This window comes from Pipistrellus kuhlii, unplaced genomic scaffold, assembly GCF_014108245.1.
Source record: "Pipistrellus kuhlii isolate mPipKuh1 unplaced genomic scaffold, mPipKuh1.p scaffold_m20_p_24, whole genome shotgun sequence".
Classification (NCBI taxonomy): Eukaryota; Metazoa; Chordata; class Mammalia; order Chiroptera; family Vespertilionidae; genus Pipistrellus; species Pipistrellus kuhlii.
The window spans coordinates 1,265,770-1,285,330 of NW_023425523.1; the positions used below are offsets into that span (position 1 = coordinate 1,265,770).

Here is a 19,561-nt window from a genome sequence, read left to right on the forward strand (position 1 = left end):
TCTGTCCCGTAAGGCACGTTCAGTGCGAGGCCAGGGCAGCCGGCTGTGCACCGCGGAAGCTCCAGTGAAGGCCTCCGCCGGCCCAGCCGCTCGGCAGCTCACGATGCTGGAAGCCAAGCAGCTCACCACCGTCCGCGCCGTCCCCCTGCCTCCGGTTCCGCGGGGCTGCACACCCACACGCATGCCTCGTGGCTACCCATTCATCTAGCAGCTGGAAAGATGACACTTGACATTTGGAATCTCTCCTGTGCAGACCGCTGCCGGCTCTTCCATTAGCTCCCCGGTGAGACGCTGAGGTCGAATAAGCTGCCGCAGAACCTGCAAAGGGTCCCGTGCGCTCCCGTGCGGAGCGACGCCATTTAAATTTCTAATTCTCCGGGCCGGCTCTGCAGATAGCGCCGGAGCCACCGGTGCGTTTCAGGCAGACGGATGCCTTTGAAGATGCGAAATTAAAGTGGAATTTTAAGCGGCGATAACAAGTGTCTTCTGTGTACGGCGGGCTGGGGGGACAGGGAAGCCACAGGGACGGGGACGCAGTTCAATTCCTCCAAGTTTGTCTCCAAAAGCCCTGACGGTCATGTATATGTATTTTTGCAACTGCTCATCTTTGTCCGCGGCAGAAATCTGTGACACGAGGCACGCTAGGATCATTCTTGAGGTATTTTCACATCATAAAAATTCCTAGAGGTAGCTTTAAAAATTCTTACGATTCGACAGTGTGGGGCTGCTTTTGAAACTCACTGAGCCCAGCAGAAAATAAAATTGCAGATTCCAGTGGTAAGCAAGCGCTGTAGTCTCACAAAGCTCTCAGGACAAACATTTGCCTGGTTCCTCTTAGAAAGGCACTTCCTTTTAAAGACTCCAAACCAGAAAGCGTTGTAACCAGTAAAGGTGTTAGAAAGACAAAGTCCTTCCAATATTCTCAAACTTTTAAAAAATGGCAGAAGATGAAAGGTTCCACCTATTGATATGAACGCTCACAATCTAATGAACTCTACCGCCTCACCGTCTCCACTGTGTTCCTCTCAAACGCCCCGCCTTCAGGGCGTGCTCACCGCTGCCTACACCTGCTGGTTACCGCGTTGTTCCCCAAGTGAAAGGCCCACAGCACAAATGAGCCCTCTAAGGGTCCAGGCTACGTAGGTAAAACTAATAATACAATTAAGAAGGAAAATTAAAGATAAAAAAAAACATATGCAGAAGAAACAGGAGACACAAATGCTATAACACTCCCAATCTTGAATTCATCACCACTCGGGGCTGAAATCACGTGTGTTAATGGCAATTTAGTGATGCCGAAGAGTTCCTCATCTCCAACCGGGACAGACAGGGGTCCCCACGGATGTGCCTCGGGGCCCCAATCTCAAAGCAACACAAGCCCAGCCCTGGGCTCCCGTGCCATTCCACCCACAGGCTCTCAAGAGGAGGCTGAGCTCCCGGGAAACCGTGGAAATAGTTAGCAATAATGGAGCTCCTCCTTTCCCTTCCAACGAAACCCACAGCTGACTCGCCTTAGGGTCGGCCGTGGCACGAAACTCTCCAGGAGGCGCAGAAATCACCGACCCTTTCACAGAGCTATTGACCTGCGCTGGATGGTTATGGCTTTCTGTCAACCGTGACCTGGGGCAGGTCTGAACGGGGGACCAGGCATTGCAGCTCATCGCTCCCCCAGCAGCCAGGGATGCTGATGGGCCTTGATCGAACCAGAAGCAAGGACACAAACCTCAAGCAGTGGAAAAGTGGGTCATTAATGCAAGGAATGTGTGATGGTTTTGAAGGAATTTACAAACACCTATTTCAAAATAGAGCCCTATTCTCTATACAACTGAACAGGATCGCATTCTCTGTGAGGGAACTTCATTAAAATACCCAAGCTTTGCCCAGCCAGTGTTGCTCAGCGGTTGAGCGTTGACTTATGAACCAAAAGGTCATGGTTTGATTCCTTGTCAGAGCACATGCCTGGATTTCGGGCTCGATCCCCAGTAGGGGATGTGTCGGAGGAAGCCGATCAGTGATTCTCTCTCATCGCTGATGTTCTATCTCTCTCCATTTCCTTCCTCTCAGAAATCGATAAGAATACATTCTTTTAAAAAACGATATTGCTATTTTGGAAAGTTTATTGTTTATTGAATGAATGAATCTACTAAACCACACATGAATGACAACATGATAGACAGACGGATGTCTATGGGGGGATAAATAAATGCCTAAATAAAATGCTTTTAAAATTATCTGAAACAGTCTCTTTCGATCTTTGTTAAAATTCTATACTTTGTCTTTCTATTCAGTTCTCCTAGTTCCTAATTTTTCTCTAACACCACCGAAAGGAAAGGAGCTCCAATCACCTACACAACACCCTACACAACATATCTGTAGCTCAGACTCTGAGCTGAGCAGTGTACGGGCCTCTCACATCACCTCCGCTGCAAACCCCTGGGCGGAGCGGAGTTATCACTGACGCCGGGAGGACTCGCCCTGGAGCTGTGGGTAACTGGCCCAGGTCACGCCGTTTGGAAGTGCGGGGACTGGGCTTGGAACCAGGTCTGGTGAGTTCAGAGCTCACCTTTCTAATCACTCCATTGGCCTCTCCTCCTGAAATCACGCCAGGTCCCTCCCAACAGCAAGCGTGAGCCAGCACCCGGCGCTCAGAGAGGGTCACTGATTACACTCACTCAAGACGCTCAAGTGACCTCCCTCAGACAACTGAGCAGAAGCAAAGGGAAAGAAGGGCTCCTGTTCCTGAGGGCGTTGATCAGATTCAGGGAAAACAGGGAAGTCAACAGAAAAACACCCTGAGATTCCTTTCAGGTGACAATTGGGAGGCACCAGAAAACCACAATCAGCATCATCCGCAGTGGAAATTCTCTGTGCATCGCCATGTAGAAGCTGTAAGAGGATTTAAAACTTCGGGGGAGAAACAAACACCTCCCAGTCTCTATGGATGCACTTTCAACTCCACCTTTTCCAACCTCCCTGCCCATCCGCCTTCCCACCTATTCGATCCTGCAAACTGAATTTCCACCTTCTCTAGGCTCCCTCTGCTCCAGCCCCAGAGCCGTATCTGATTACTTTCATTCCTTCAAGGAGATAGCAGTCTGGTCAATGAGATGTCTAGTTGACCTGATTTGGACTCCACACACACAAAAAATCAGAACACTTTCTCCAAGTAAATATGTATGAGACCGATTTCCTATAGAGTTATCATATGTATTATAGACATGTTGATATGAACAAGTAAGTGGTAAAAATAAAGTATTTATCCACTGGGCGAAGTGAACAAGGATTGATTGCATATGCCTACCTGTATGTATCTGTGAATGAACCAGGAGGCTTGCTTTCCGTCATTCACCGATTCCACGGTCGTGTTAGCCATTCCCACGATATCACCCCCTGCAAACACCCATGGCTCGCTGGTCTGCATCGTTTCAGGGTCCACTTCTGGGAGACCCCATTTGTTAAATTTGATAGGGCTCAAGGCTTCTTTCACTGAAAAAAATAAAAGGTGAAAGACAACAGATAATGACTAATCTGTGCACCTTGTAACGATAATCTGAAAATTAAGAAAAATTACGATTTAATGATTATTCTAGGGAACCAAACAACTGTTTTTAATGAAGCATAACCAAGGAAAGCTAATGACCTGAGTTAGAATGCATTCAAAGTATTCGACTTAACCCTCAAGACATCTATCTTCCTCGTAGAAGTTCAAGACCACAGAGTTGGGCGGTGTTTCAGGTCTGGTATTTATGTCTAAGGAGTATGAGTCAAGGAAGAAGGAGAGTAGGTCCCTTTAAATATTGTAAGGAATATGGAGTTTAATTTAACCCCTTTAAATAGATTGAAAATGCATTATCTAGACTTTCTTTGTCCATAACCACTGTTTTCAGATTTGTTGCTCATATGCTCCCAGACCTGTTCCTTTGTGTCCAGGTGTAAGTTATTCTGCGAATGTGGGTCAATGCACAATAAGTTTTATAAACAAAACAGTACAAAGTCTTCTACACTGACACTAACTCTTCCGCTCTTAATGTGGAACAATTTAATGCGCCGGGAAGAGAGTTTCCTTTAGCCATTAATTTGTTGTGTTTATTTTGTAAACGTTAACAAAGGCGAACATGACTATTGGCCCCTCAACGCAGCTTCCACAGCTGAAAGAACTGTGGGCACTCTGTGTCCCAACGCATTCAAGGAAGGGGGAGAGCTCCTTTAGGAAAACGCCTGGAGGAAGCTCTGACTGGGCCCATGGTCCTGAGAGTTGGAAGAGACAAAGTGAATCAAGACCATGAAGAAAGGTAAATGGCACCATAAGTGATGAAGCAAACTGAGCCACGGTTAGGAGAAAATGTTCTCTCCCGGTATTTGTGCCATGAATTTGGATGTAGCCTCTCAGGACAGATTGAAGGAGGTATTCTTCACTCCAGTTCGAAAGAGAATATAGCCCGGTGGGTATGGCTTAATGACTGAGCTTTGGCCTATGAATCAGAAGGTCCTATGGTCGATTCCTGGCCAGGGCACATGCCTGGCTTGTGGGCTCCATCTCCAGAAGGGGGTGTGCAGCAGGCAGCCAATCAACGATTCTCATCACCGATGTTTCTGTCTCTCTCTCCCTCTCCCTTCCTCTCTGAATATTTTAATTATTAAAAATATTTAAATATTTTTAAAAAAGAAAGAAATAGGACAGTGAATAAGAGGTCAAACAGCTGGTTATGAGTGTATTTAACATATTATAGCAAAGCTTATGTCAATTGAAATAGAAACCAATGGTTTCCTTTTAATATCTAGTATGTTGACTTGCCAGAATCTTCAAAGGATCCTGGAAAAAATAACTCGTAGGAACGTAAGCAAAGCGACCAGCAGGGCAAATGCCCTCAGTGGCGCTAGGCAGCCGAGTCCAGGATGACTCTTCATGGAAACTTGATCTTCACATGGTGCAGGCACAGGGGCCTCCACGTAAGTATATATGGAGCCAGGGGGTCGGCAGATAGGTAGATAGAATATGAATTTATGAATTTGCTTTTGAAAACGTTGTTGGAACTGATGCTGCAAATCCAAATAACATCTCTCATGATTCCAATGGACTCTTTTGCAAGATAACCACTATTTCTGTTATTTAGCCACGTTCTTGAAAGCTCCAGAGGATTTAGCATAGAAATCAAGTCGAGGATCCAGTGAAAAGAAAGACAAAGCCCATGTTTCTTCATCGCCTGTCAGAAGGGGGTCCCTCCACGCAGGCCCTGCCTCAGGAATAAGACTTCACCTTCCTGTGCAGGGCACCTCTCCTCGGGCGCTCCTGGCTCACAGCGCCGCGGACACCTTTCCTGGGGCACAGCCCGACCCCCCGGAGCGCGCCTCCTGCTCCGCCTTCATCCAGCGAGAACGAGTGAGAGCCGAAGAGCATGGGAAGCGTGCTCAGCTGCAAACCAAACAGCCGCGAGCCGTTTCCTAGGCCTTGGCGACGGGGTGTTCATAGAAGGGCCGCATTCGTTCTTTCTCGTTTGTACCCTAATGGGGTGGGAGGGACTTCCTGTGGGACCAGGCATTTCACCACAGTCCCCGAGGAGACTGCATCCTGCTGGCCCCGCAGCACAGGCCCGGGAAGCTCGACGGCAGGACAGAACGAGGACTGGACAAAGAGCGAGCCCAGGCCCCCTGGCGCCAGCCTCCACTCCTCGGCACCCGGGAGAGAAGCGTCTTACATGCTAGGGTGCCTGGACCTTCATGCAGACTTTCCAAAGAAGGAAAGCATCCCTAATTCTAACCAAACATTGGAGATGCATGTGAATTTTTGTCTTTAGTTACTACTATGTTCTAAAGAGGTGTTTTTTTGTTTTTGTTTTTTAAGACACTGAGGTAGCTTTCAGACAAGAAGTGGTTTTGAAGTAGGAAATTTTAGTCGATTTAATGTTATGCATGAAATGATTCCCCCCCCCCCCCCCCCCCCCCCCGTATAGGCTTAATTGTATTGTGACACACAAGCTCTTCAGTAAGCCACAGCTTACACCGCAGCGGCTGTCCCTCGGGGACCCGTCACCAGGAGACGCAGATTGCCAAGGTCAATTAGACGGATGGAGCTGCGCTGTCGGATCGGCAGACACGCAGCCCACAAGCATGTGACAAGTCTATTTCTCGGTATTCATAAAAGGGTGTCAAGGATGTGATATTCCGGTGCATAAATGTAAAGTAATCCTCCATAAACAATACAACTGGAGTCACAATGAACAAGGATGGCTCCTGTTCTATGCTGAGTTTGAGATGTCACAGCACGAGGGGAGAGGCACCGAAAAACCCCGCACTGACAGCACAATGGCATCTTGAAAACAGAGCTGGACCATCCCTGTGCTTGTGGGCTCATTCTGCAGAACCATCAGCCACAAGGACCAAGAGGCACAGAGAACACACACAGCGAGCTGGACCACGTCCTGGCGAATCGATGCCGAGCGCAAGGTCTCGGCAAGAGCAGACCATCTCTGATGGCAGGCAGCGGGTCAGAGGCCCCCTAAGGACCGGGGGGAGGAAGGGCCAGGGCCAGAGAGCGCCGTCAGCAACTGAGTCATCAAGTCCGAGGGCACGGGTTCTGTCTTTGCATCTCCGTCGCATCGGAGTCTTTGGAGCAACATGCTAGCCACTCTCTGGCCACTCTGCATCACACGGGCCCTCAGGGAGAGTCCTCATTGTCTCTCACAACCCTTCAGAGTAAAAAAGGTCAGCCTTGCTTCTGCACCCGTCCACTCCTCCGGACCCTCCTTAGAATACTGCGTTTCTCCTCGTCTCCTCTCCTTCGGAGAAATGGTTTTCTCCTTTCATTGCCCTACTAACATCCTTCTTTACCTGATCTCTTAGAATAATTTACACTGACTACTGACAATTTCCACCGCCCAATTATTCCTTCCAGTCTGCCCCTCGAGGGAAGATAGGGTCTCCATAGCCAGCGAGTTCTGAGACCTCGGCCTCCTCCCTCTGCCTTTTCTGTAGCGTCCGATGGTGGGACCCCGTTAATTTGATCTCCTTTGATTGGCAGAGTGTCCTTCTCTCCGGGCTCTCCCCATCTCTAAGCTCTCACCCAGAGGAAACTCTCTCCCGGCGACTTCCTCTGTCTCAGTGGCATCGCCAGCGTCTGGTGAAGAATGTGAAGGAAAGGGAACCTCATTTATGGACTTCTTGTCCAGGGCGGGCATGAGCTCACTGCGGCCACAGAACAACTCCTATTCTCACCCGAAAACAGCCGAGGGGGCAGCGCCGGCACCGGAATCCAGTTATTTCCGACTCCAAAGTCCTTGCTGCCGCTGACCCTTCGTACGGAAAGCGAGGCACGTGTCCCTAAGAGTTCCTTGAAGCTTCTCTTCTGGGCCTCTAGGAGAAGCAGTGGGGCTAGAGGGACAGCAAAGCATCCTGGTCTTGGCCAGGTTTCTGGATACAGCCTTTAGCCCATCTCACCCTCTGGGGCCTTCTCACGTCCCTTTGTGTTAAGTTAACCACAACCATCTCCCATTGAGCAAGCAACCGGGAAACGTCTCCTTGAGTTTTGGGACACAGTCAGCCCCTTTCCCGGCATCTAGCCCTGTAATTGGGACAGAGGAGGGACTCGTGCATGGCTTTTGGTTGAAAAAAGTAATATGGAAAATGTAATAGCTGTTGTCCCATTACTTAGCATTCATATTTAATTTTGCATAACCTATGATCAATTTATTAATTTTCTTGTAAGTCTTATTCCCACAATTAGAGAGCCACTGCAGAGAATAAATGCAAATATTTTCCTTTTTTTTTTTTCTTCTTCTTCTTTAAAGTTTCTAAAAGAAAATGTCTCCAGCGGCAAACCCACCGCCTACAGAAGAAGAGGCCGTTGGCTAATCTCTCTGGCTTCGGTTAACTATTTGATGTCCTCATGACTCTGATTAAATCACGTGCAGTTTGAATAAACTGGTAGGATCCAGGCAGGGAAAACACAGATTTCATTTTCTTCCCCGGGAGAGTCCCACACAAAGGATGGACATCAATAACGGCCCCGGCAGCCCCCGCTGTCCCTTGTACTCCCCAGGGGGCCTCATTCTCATTTCCTCCGCAGACCAGCTGATCAGCTCAGAATTAAAATGGCCCAAACACTTCACCTGGATTTGCTTATTTCTCTGCAGTAATCCCATCTATTTAAACCTCGAAACTCCTTGAAGATCTGATTTCGTTTTATGTGGAAGCATCTCCTCCAGGAGGGCAGTGTCCTTGAAGGCAATGCGTGGGGATTGTTTTCAGGTTCTCTGTTGGGTCCCCAGACGCCGCCCTTTGATTTGCTTATTTATATTCAATGATACCATCTACTTACGACCACACACTCCGGGAAGGAATAGACATCCCTTAATCTGATTTGGACCCTGATCATCGTAATTCTGTGCACATTTGGGTGCTTAATACTTCCTGATAATTGGGAGGCAAGGAGAAAGAAAGCAGACAGGCTCCCGGGGTGTTTTTATACACATGCTCCTCAGCCGGAGAACGTTCCAGAATGCCGAATGAGATCATGAAGTGATACAGATAATGACAGAAAGGGGTTAAGAAAAATGTTTACTCTAAGATTCCCCATTGGCTGCATGTGAAGCCCAAGTAAAAACAGTAGTAAATTATACAGCGTGCCGAAACAATATTAAAATATAAGTGAATACTGAAAAATATTTTAATTAACAAAATAAATCAAATGGAAAAGATTCCCTAAATAGAGCTTTAAAAGCAGGCCCACGTGAGTCTGACTGCCATGACTAATTATGTACCCGTGGAATGTGTGTTCAATTTGGGCTTATTTAAACAGCAGAATGCTCATTAGCTGCAGTATATCTGTGAAGCTTCAGTAAACAGTTTAATGGTTTTTATGTTTAACCAATTTCATAAGTTCCTGTAATTTTAGCTTTAGCAGCTCATTAATGTTATTTTCTGATATCCATCTTACGGCTTTTTCCCTTTCCCTTGTCGATCGGCTGGAGGCATCCTTCCGTGCAGGCTTCAGGCACGAGGCCGCGTTTCTTTTCAACAGGTTTTGTGCACGAGAAACGCACACATCAGGACTGCAGCTCCTGCCGGGGGGGCCTGGCTCAGTGCTTGAGCTTCAGCCTATGAGCCAGGAGGTTACGGTTCAGTTCCCGGTCAGGGCACAGGCCCGGGTTGCAGGCTCCATTCCCAGTGGGGGGAATGCAAAGAAGTCAGGCTATCAATGATTCTCTCTCACCATTGATGTTTCTCTCTCTCTCTCCCTTTCTCTTCATCTCTGAAATCAATAAAAATATAACATTAAAGTTTTTTTTTGAAGAGTTCCTTCATGGGTGGGTGGGAAGAGATCAACCACCCAAAGAACATGTATGCATAACCCATGGGCACGGACAATGGGGTGGTGAAGGGGGGGCGGAGGGGGAGGGCCAGCAGGGGCCAATGGGGAAGAAGGGGACATGTGTAATTCTTTCAACAATCAAGATGCATTGTAAGATAGCAGCAGTCTGGCTGGCACAGGGAAAGGCGGGCCCTGGACACACTAGACACAGACAGCTTGGCGAGGTCTCCAAGGCGTAGAGAACAGGCTGCCTAGTGCACTGCCTGGCACGGACACGCCTTTGGCTCATGAAGCTGGGTGTCTTCCACATGTTGGGGATAGATGTTATATATGATTCAATGTAATTTTTCAACTTACACAGTTATAACACACATCTACGGGGGTCAATGTCAAACGTAACCAAAGACCATCTTAAACAGGCATAGGGTTCATTTATCTTGTGCGTTGAGCCAAGAACACAAGTGCAAACAATTAAAAAAAAATAGTTTTTTGAAGCACACATAACAACACTCATTCCAGAGGACGTCAGCATGCCATCGGCACCATGGCTGTGACGTTTGCCTCGGCTCTGGCCTGGCTTTCAGCCCCCAGGCACACGGCACGCTAACTCATGTCTGAGAGACACGGTGACGGCCGTGGTCAGCAAAGCCCAGGACACCGTGCGGCCCTCCAGGCTGAGCAACACCGGCTCTGTTTGCTGATCTCTTCTCTGAAACAATGATGCTACCCGCTTCACCCAGCAACTCTTAGAACATGCCGCTGCTCTGCTGCTTGTATGTAATCTTTGATTTGATGGGGAAATGACAGATCTGCCCACCGTCTCCCTGCAAGAATGCACATGCTATCACCCGCCGGTGCAACCTGGGAAGGGAAGATAAGGGAAGGCGCCGCCAGCGCTCCCCAGGGGGAAGCACACCTGTGCCCGCGCGCTGGCAGAGGGAGGGAACTAATCACACAAACAGTGCGCGGTGCTCGAGGGGGCAGCCGCGGGAGGTGCAAGTGATGTGCTGTTGATGCCAACTCACTTGCTTTAAAAAAAATAGTTTTACTGATTTCAGAGAGGAAGGGAGAGGGAGAGAGAGCTAGAAACATCAAAGATGAGAAAGAATCACTGATGGGTTGCCTCCTGCACGCCTCCTACTGGGGATCGAGCCAGGCATGTGCTCTTGATGGGAATCGAACCCAGGGCCCGTTAGTCCCCAGGTCAACGCTCTATCCACTGAGCCAAACTGGCTAGGGCCCAACTCACTTTCAACCCTGTTGTCAGTAGGACCTTTCTCCTCATCAGCTCCCTCTTTCCAAGTAACATCGAGGAGCCGCACTGCAGAGGGCCCGCCCGGATTCCACCACGTCACCCCCACACCGCCAGGGGCGTCTGTAACAGGGGCGTTTGTAACCTTTCCGTTACAGGTGAAAAAGGAACCTGACCCGTAGGACAGCTTTGAGTAACATCTGTACAGTCTTCCTGAGAACGGTTCTTGCCCACACGTAGTGAGACGCGAGGCGATGCTCAGGGAGGACTAAAAGGTTCATTCTCTACGCGGGGCGGGCCGATCCATGGGATTCACCACGTTTTACTCCTCGGGCGTCATGAAAGGGGTGGAGCCAGGGGACCAGGAGCCACCATGTCCTCATCGTCCTCTGCGAGGTACCGTCCATCAGAGGAGCAGCAGGAACCAGGGCCACTCCTCCCAGCAGCCCGGGGGAGGGCTCCTGGGCTTCCAGAAGAAAGGCCCCTTGCTCATGCCTTTAGGGAGCCCTTTAAAAACTCCAGGGAGCATGGCTCTCACTCACTGAGTAAAGGAGCAGCGCCCTCAGAGGCTCTGGGCTGGGCAGGGGGAAGTCAGAGTGACAGCTCCCCAGTGTCTGCTTCCGACCCCCCTCGGGCCTTCTTAGTCCCAGCCTGTTGCAGCTGCTGGATGGACTGACCAATCCCAACGCATTTCTTCTAGGAGAGAAACTCCTACTCCATCTGTGAAGCCCAGTCCAGAGTGCCCTCTGATTAGCACACCATGTGGCAATGTACGCATTTCCCTGCCAGCTTCTCCCGTGAGCCTCTGCGGGCCTGACAGGCACAGACTCATGCTCACTGGTCTTGTCTCCCCGTGCCTGTGCCCACCACCTCGCCGGACACCAGAAGTGCCCACTGCGCCACGCCGAGGGAGACACCGCATCTAGAAATCGCACGCTGTGCAGCTCCAGTTCAGAAATAAAATGGGAAGCGCTGCCCTTCGTTTACAAAGAGGGGAACACGCGTGAATTAAGGAGGCTGTTGACAGTGTTCTAAAGACAGGCCTTTTTTTTTTTCTTTTCTTCCCCCCCCCCCCCCTAACAGAGCTTTTAAAGTGACTGCAAAATGCCTGCTGAACTAACAGTGTGTGCTGAGCAAGTTGCATAATTTCCCTACTGCTCCCACCCTCCACCCCCTCTCCACCTGGCTACCCCGCCTCCTCCGAACTCTGCCAGCCTGCTTCCTCCGAGGCCGCCCTGGACGCCCAGACTGTGTGTGTGCTTCCCTGCCTCTAACTCCCCCCTCTCCCCCGTCCCCCCTACAATCCATGGAAATGGGTGTCTCCCCGGGCATCCATTCCTGGAGGCAAGGCTTGGGCCTGCAGTGTCCTCCACGCCATGCCTGGGGCAGCAGGGCCTCGGAAGTCAGTGACAGATAACCCTGTGCAGTAACCCAGGGGCGGGCGTGGAAGGAACCATCAAGGGAGGAGCCAGAAAACAGGTGAGCTCCATGACTGACAGGGGAACCACCTAGCGCCTTGCTGGTTAAACCGGATTCAGCTTTCGCTCTGGTTCTGGTGATGTGCAAGGTAGGCAGCAGCAGCTGAGTTTCCGGAGAGCAGAATGCAATGTGCTCACTGCTCTCGCTTTCCTCCCCGAACCGTTAGCGAATAAACAAAGCACGCTGTGACGGTGCCCGCGTGCCAGACACGTCCGGATGGGAAGTGACAAGCCCAGGCCATCGTCCAGCTACTTGAACACAGTCATCTGGATGGCACTAAGCATCTGGATGTCTTGCAGATACGCTCTCCCGAGGCCTGTTCTTATCTCCCTTATCTGTTTCACACATTTGCATGCGAGTGTCTCTTCCGCCTCAGACACATGTGACTTTCAGCTCAGCTAGAGAGGAAGTCATGGACAGAGCCAGGTTGTGTTTTTTTTTGTTATTATTATTTTTTTAAATAACTTTTATTCAGATTTATGATATATTTTTATTGATTTCAGAGAGGAAGAGAAAGGGAGAGAGATAAAAACATAAATGATGAGAGAGAACCATTGATTGGCTGCCTCTGCACACCCCCAAGTGGAGGGACCGAGCCTGCAACCCAAGCATGTGCCCTTGACTGGAATCAAACCTGGGACCCTTCAGTCCGCAGGCTGACGCTAGGAAGGTTGTTGTTCTTAATGAGTCTCTGATGGAGAGAAACGTCTTTCTTTTATGTTGCTTTCCGAAAACAAGAGTTAGCCCCCATTTCAGCAGTGTGTGCCGAAAGGTGAAGGGTTTGCAAAGGGCACCAGCTTCCATGGTCAGTGGCCGCAGACACGCTGCGAGCGGGAAAATGACACAGAATAGTCTCTCCCCACGGCCCCCTTCAGCTGGAATGCTACAAAAAGCACGTCCTCTTCTCATTACTGCCTTAGAGCCTGTTTGCCACCTTTCCTCAGGGCGTCAATGCGCCCTTCTAGAGGAAAGAGCCAAGTTCAAACGTCCTGGACGGCTGCTTCTAGTGGGCTGGCAGGAGGACAGTGCTCCCATAAATCCCATTTCTGCCGACCACTAGGCCGCCTTCTATCGGAATCATTGAAGACTGGCTCTCACAACAGCTCTGTCATGTCTAATGGGAGAGAAAGCTGTTCTTTATTTTCTTTTATTACTTAAAAAATGTTTTATTGATTTTAGAGAGAGAGGAAGGGAGAGGGAGGGAGATTCAGAAACATCAATGATGAGAGAGAATCATGGACCGGCTGCCTCCTGCACGCCCCACACTGGGGATGGAGCCCACAACCCGGGCCTGTGCCCCGACCGGGAATCGAACTGTGACCTCCTGGTTCATGGGTAGATGTTCCATCGCCAAGCCACACCCACTGGGTGAGAAAGCCATTCTTACAGAATACACCAGGCAAACATTTGAACAAAAGAAAATACGTATTTTGATTATCGGCTTAAATGTAAGATGAATATTATTTTCCGACCCCCCCCCCTCTAAAAATAATCCTGTATACTAGGCATTAAATGCCGGTTCTAAGCCTCTTAAATCAAGATTCTGGCATTTCCCACCGGGAGAAGGAAATACATGTTTGAGTAAAAAAGTAAACAAACAACCATGCCCCCCCCCCCGGGCCCCCCCGCAAGAACCCGGAGCCACGGCGGCGCCACAAGCACAAACCACGCCCAGCCCCGCGGCGCCCGCTCCGTACCTCGAGGGTCACTCAGTCCGGAGCCGAAGGCACTGATGACCACGTCGGCCTTCAGCTGCACCTGCTGCTCCTCGTCCTCCCTCCAGGCCCCGGCCTCGTCCTGCTCCGTCCGCACCAGCTGCATGCCCACGATCCTCCCGCCTCTGAGCAGGACCTTCCGCGGGGACAGGAACGGCAGGAACTCACACTTCTCCTCCTTGGCCAGCTCCACCTGAGGAAGCGGGACAGAGCGAAGGCCGTGAGCATGGCTCTCCTCCACTGCACACGCGGCGTGTCCCTCTCGTGGTGCCGCCTGCACACGCGGCGTGTCCCTCTCAGGGTGTCACCTGCGGCGGAGGCCATGGGGCTCAGTGGACAGAGCATCGGCCTATGGACTGCAGGATCCCGGGTTCAATTCTGGTCAAGGGCATGTACCTTGGTTGCAGGCTGGATCCCTGGCCTTGGTTGGGGCATATGCAGGAGGCAACCAATCCATGTGTCTGCCTCACATTGATGTTTCTCTGTCTCTCCCTCTCCCTCCCACTCTCTCTAAGGATCAGTGGGAAAATATCCCCCAGGGTTAACAGCAGTGAGGACTGACAACAACAAGGAATGAACGAACCACGGTGAACTTCCTATCGCCAAAGCTGAGATTCAGTTCTCTATTTTCATTTTCTAGCTCACTGACCTGGGAGGGCCCTGAATTGGGGCTGCCCTGTGGGGGCTCAGAGGCCATGGCACTACAAGGTGTTTCTCGAGCTGGAGGACCGTGTGTGTGTGTGTGTGTGTGTGTGTGTGTGTGTGTGTGTGGTCCGACTAGAGTAGCCTGGTCTCCATGCTCTCAGATCTGCAGGTTGAATCCTCTTTTCAATCCTGCTGCCCGTCACCATGGTGCATACATGTAAGCCAGAAAAAAGTCAACCCAGCGGGCGGGCCCGTCTGTGCCAAGGACAGGACCAGAGCGTGGGCGGGAGGAGAGTGTTTCTCACTTCGGTAAAGCGGCGGCGGCGGCGATCAGGGACACAGCACACCCACCTCCTGAAGAAGGCCTGGCTCCCCCTCATCATCCTCCTGCCTGAGGGAGCGCCTCCTTTTGGTTGGTTGTCACGCCATCACGGATGTTCACAGGACAGAATGCAAATGAGAGCTTGTTTGCTCATCCTCCTCTTTACTGTTTTTTGGGGGAGTAGGGTGGGGGGATTCAGCCTTTGTCAGTGTGATCGTAACTAGCAGGCGGAGAGTCCTTATCAAACAGGTGAAAACGGAGGTTGGCGGGTGGAGTCTCGGAAGGACCCTGACAAGGGAGGCGGGGAGGCTGTGTGTGAGCTTCCGAACCAGGAAGGGGCTGAGCCACCTGGGGAGGGAAACAGGGTCAGGGCTTCTGAAAACCTAACGCTTGTCCTGCCCACAAGTGCTCAGCATCTCCGAGAGGTTTCTGTATGAACTGTGTCCATGGCATACATATTTTTTAAAGATATATTTTTGTTGATTTCAGAGAGGAAGGGGGAGAGAGAGAGAGAGAGAGAGAGAGAGAGATCAATGATGAGAGAGTCATGGATCGGCTGCCTCCTCCACACCCCACACTGGGGATCGAGCCTGCAACCAGGCCTGTGCCCTGACGAGGAATCAAACTGTGACCTCCTGGTTCCTAGGTAACACTCAACACTGAGCCACCCGGCCGGGCTCCAGGTGCACATATTCATTCATTTGTTTGGTGGCACCTGTCCTCCGGACAGACAGCGGGTGCGGTAACCCAATGCACACACCGCTGGTCGTTGGCTCCGTCAGTAACAACTCAGAGGAACACAGGAGGAAGCATCCAGGAGGTTCCATTTTGAGGTTCAATGAATCCACTTGTTACTTAATTTTCATTCCGAGAGGAAGTGGAGAAACGAAATTCTCCTTAGCTTGGATATGTACCTCCATACCCATGGCAGCTCTGTGGCCGATGCCGAGGGGCATAAAAACAGAGTGTCCAGCATGCGATCACGATCATCGTTTTTGATGATTAACTTTACGTAACGAGATGATTTGATCTGACTAATATTACAGGCATCGTCCTGTGGAAGCGCTGAAGCAACCTAATTTACCATAATTGAAAACATGACGGCAGCTTTCGGTGAGGTCGCATCCAGGCAAAGGACGCACAGGTCCTAACCCCCAGTGCGCAGAGCACAACGCCAGGCCAGCGCACACTAAACCCTGACATGCTGGCCCGGCTGGTGCGGCTCAGTGGTTGAGCGTGAACCTCTGAACCAGGTCACAGTACGATTCCCAGTCAGGGCACAGGCCTGGGTTGCAGGCTCCATCCTCAGTGTGGGGTGTGCAGGAGGCAGCCGGTCCACGATTCTCATCATTGATGTTTCTGTCTCTCCCTCTCCCTTCCTCTCTGAAATCAATAAAAACATATTTTAAAGACTTCTAACATTCATGTCATCATTGAGCACAGACGGTGTACTTCCTGTCTCAGTCCCAGGGGTCCCCAGGACTGTTCATTAACGCCGGGCCCTTGGGGCATGCGTGCTTGTTTGTTTGCAGGCCTCTTTGAACCCCATCCTGCTGACAGGTCTCCATCACTCTCCCTTCAGATCCTGCTCCGCGTCAGGTGACGCATGTGCAAGGAGCCACGAGGAGCAGCACCCTTACCAAGTAAAATCAGATTTGCCAGCTCAGACAGGTTCCTGGCTAAAAATAGTCCCAGCTTCCTGGTTCTTGTCATTAAGCGAAGACAGAAAGGCACAGTGACGGGTGGGAAAACGCAGGATGCAGATGCGGAGAACCTGGGTGTGGCTCGGCCAGGACCACTGGATGTGGATGAGTCTGAGGGGCCCTGGGTGTGGTCCCGGAGGCTGCGAGGGAAAGGCACAGGCTTTCACAGAACCGTGTGCTCACAGCCGTGGCTCAGGGGCTGAGCATCGACCTGTGTATCAGGAGGACAGGGTTCGATTCCACGCAAGGCACAGGCCCGGCTGAGGGCTGGATCCTCAGTGTGGGGCGTGCGGGAGGCAGCCGATCCGTGTTTCTCTGTCTTCATTGATGTTTCTATCTCTCCCTTCCTCTCCCTCCGTCTCTGAATCAATAAAAAATATTTTTTAAAAGATGTGTTAATTATTTTAGAGTTGCCTTAACCGATGAAGATATTCCTGAGAAACAGGCCAGGCAATCTGGTGCTGTTGTTTTTATTATTAAAACGAATAAAGGAGCATTCATGATCCTTCTGAATGCTAACCTATAGGGAAGCAGACAAATCCACCTTAAACCAGCTGCCATTTCAGCAAAGGGGAAGGGCGCAGCCCGGGGCACAGGGAGAGGTCTGGAAGCCATGCGGATCAGGGCGGAATTAACGACCTGTCTTGTGTGGCTGCTTGGGAAGTGGAGTGTGTGAACAATGGATTCTTACACGACCCTGCGTGTGTGGGGCCGAGCTATTAAAGCGGTTTGTTCCATCCTCCCCTCGGCGATAACTGACGGGAACTACAAAGCCCTCCGCGCCTCCCTCTGCCCTCCTCGCCTCCGCAGGCTGCGGTCCTGACCTCCTCCTCCTCCTCCTCCTCCTCCGGATCCCCAGGCCTGGAGCGTTCTGGAAGTCCTGTCTGATCTAGCTACAGCTCTTAATGCCTGCATTTGGGGGGATTCTGTAACCTGTGAAATGTAATCCCCGTGTTCAGCGTGCGGGAAGCACCGGAGGGAATTATTAGCGTATTTCCCCGCCTTCGCAGCCTGCGCTCGGGATGGGCCCAGGAGGGGGTTTGTCAGCAGCATCGACTGAACACTGTTTGAGCCGCGAGGGCTGGAGAGGGTGGGACCGAGTTCCAATCCTATGCGAGGATGCCCCCTTCCTCCCGGGATCAGACCTCCCTCCGGCCGCTGTGGGGGCTCCGGGGGGCGGCCCGGTCCTGCGGGGGCTCCGGGGGGCAGCCGGGTCCTGCGGGGGCTCCAGGGGCAGCCGGGTCCTGCGGGGGCTCTGGGGGGCGGCCCGGTCCTGCGGGGGCTCCAGGGGGCGGCCCGGTCCTGCGGGGGCTCCGGGGGGCGGCCCGGTCCTGCGGGGGCTCCGGGGGGCGGCCCGGTCCTGCGGGGGCTCCGGGGGCGGCCGGGTCCTGCGGGGGCTCCGGGGGGCAGCCGGGTCCTGCGGGGGCTCCAGGGGGCGGCCGGGCCCGGCGCGGAAGGCACGCAGAGCAGCCGCCGCCATGACCGGCCACCGGGACACTCGCTCAAAATGCACATTCTCGGGCCCACACAGATCCACTGAGTCAGAACCTGGGCCCAGCACGCTCTGTGGCAAACGCCTCCAGGTGGTTCTGATGCAAAGGGGAGCCCTCCCGGGACCCACGTTAGAGAAAGGGGCGCCTCCCAGCTCCATCCCTTAAAGCCAGGGGACCCGATGGTGTGGGGGTTACAGCCGTGGCGGTGCGGGGTCCCGGCCTTCGGAACAACTCACAGCTGTCAGAGGGAACTGGAGGGAGCCGGTGACTCAGGGCCTCCTGAGATTAATCCCCACCGCGGTCCCTCCCAGGAGACCCGCTGACGGCAGTTAGCATCTGGCCTCGTAGACACTCCAACAGGCCTGAGCGTCCCACGGCAAACGGAATTGGTCGTACGGACCCGGTACATTGAGTGACTCCTCTCTCTCTGAAGACCTGGCTTCTCCTTCTCAGCACTCACACCTGTGTGCGGCCTCCACCTGCTCTAACACAGGAACATTCCAGAAGCCCGTGGTGCCTGCCCAGTGGTGCCTCGCCCACGGGTGGTCCCCAGTCACCTGAGAACGGGGCGCTTTTCAACCTGAGCTCGATATGAATCTAAACACCCTGCCTGTGAGCTCTCTGAAGAACCGGCGCGTCTGCTCCGGGGTCTCCCGCAGAGCGAGCTGCAGGACCACGGGCCCGGGGAAGGCGGCGGGCCCTGCGGCTCCCGGGAAACTGCCTGTCTCTGAGGACAGCGCTTTACGGGCGCCTCTTGGTGGGGATACGGAGAGCTCAGCAGGCTCACTGGGACTAGCTGAGTGCGTGTCAAAGAGGGGTGCACTGAGGATGAGAAGCGCTTGGGTCTGATGAAGACCAAGTCCTTATAGAATCATGTTAACGCTGGCCGTCTGAGCTAGAAAAACACCCGGGCCTAGTCCCCAAACGCCCAGGCCTGCATTCCCCTCTCAGGAACGCGGGAGGCAGCAGGCAGAGGGGAGGTCTCCTCTCCCCAGCCTCTGCCTGACAAGCCCGTCCCCCGTCCCCCCGCCCCGTCCCCCCGTCCCCCCGCCCCCCGCCATGGCTCCCTCCTCCCGTTACCTCCTCCGGGACGGCCCGGATGTGCGAGAAGCCCTTCCGGAAGACCAGGAACACGCGGCGGGCCCCGCAGCGCAGCGCCGAGGTGGCGCAGTCGAAGGCCGTGTCCCCGGCCCCGAGCACCACCACGGCGCCGCGGAGGGCGGGCAGCGGGCCGCGGCAGGCGCACATCCCTGCGGAGGGAGGAGACGCTTCAGTGGAGAAACCGCCGCGCAGACAGCTGGGCCCAGGCCTGTCCCCGAAGCCGGGGACAGCAGCACCGAGCGCGCTCAGCACCAGGGTCCCCGCCCCGTCCCTCTGCCTCGACGGGAAACAGCTGCGTCCGCGTTTGTAAAATAGCTCATGGCCGGGCCGGCCGGGCTCAGGGTGGAGCGTCGCCCTATGAACCGGGTGGTCACGGTGTGATTCCCGGTCAGGGCACAGGCCGGGGGTGTGGGCTCCATCCCCAGAGTGGGGCGTGCAGGAGGCAGCCGGTCCAGGATTCTCTCTCCTCATTGGTCTTTCTCTCTCTCTCTCTCCCTCTCTCTTCCTCTCTGAAATCAATATATGTAATTTAATACAAATAAAA

General features: G+C 52.7%; 1 protein-coding gene across 2 annotated transcripts in view; it reads right to left on the reverse strand.

Moving 5' to 3' along the window:
• Positions 1-19,561, reverse strand: part of DPYD (dihydropyrimidine dehydrogenase) — a 319,614-nt gene that overhangs the window by 123,007 nt on the left and 177,046 nt on the right. For both annotated transcript variants that reach the window (XM_045586822.1, XM_036452548.2), the window contains exons 10-12: positions 18,997-19,166; positions 13,736-13,946; positions 3,302-3,486 (exon numbers count right to left, since the gene is read on the reverse strand). In XM_045586822.1, coding sequence (XP_045442778.1) covers positions 3,302-3,486; positions 13,736-13,946; positions 18,997-19,166 — 566 coding nt within the window. The remainder of the gene's footprint in view (positions 1-3,301; positions 3,487-13,735; positions 13,947-18,996; positions 19,167-19,561) is intronic.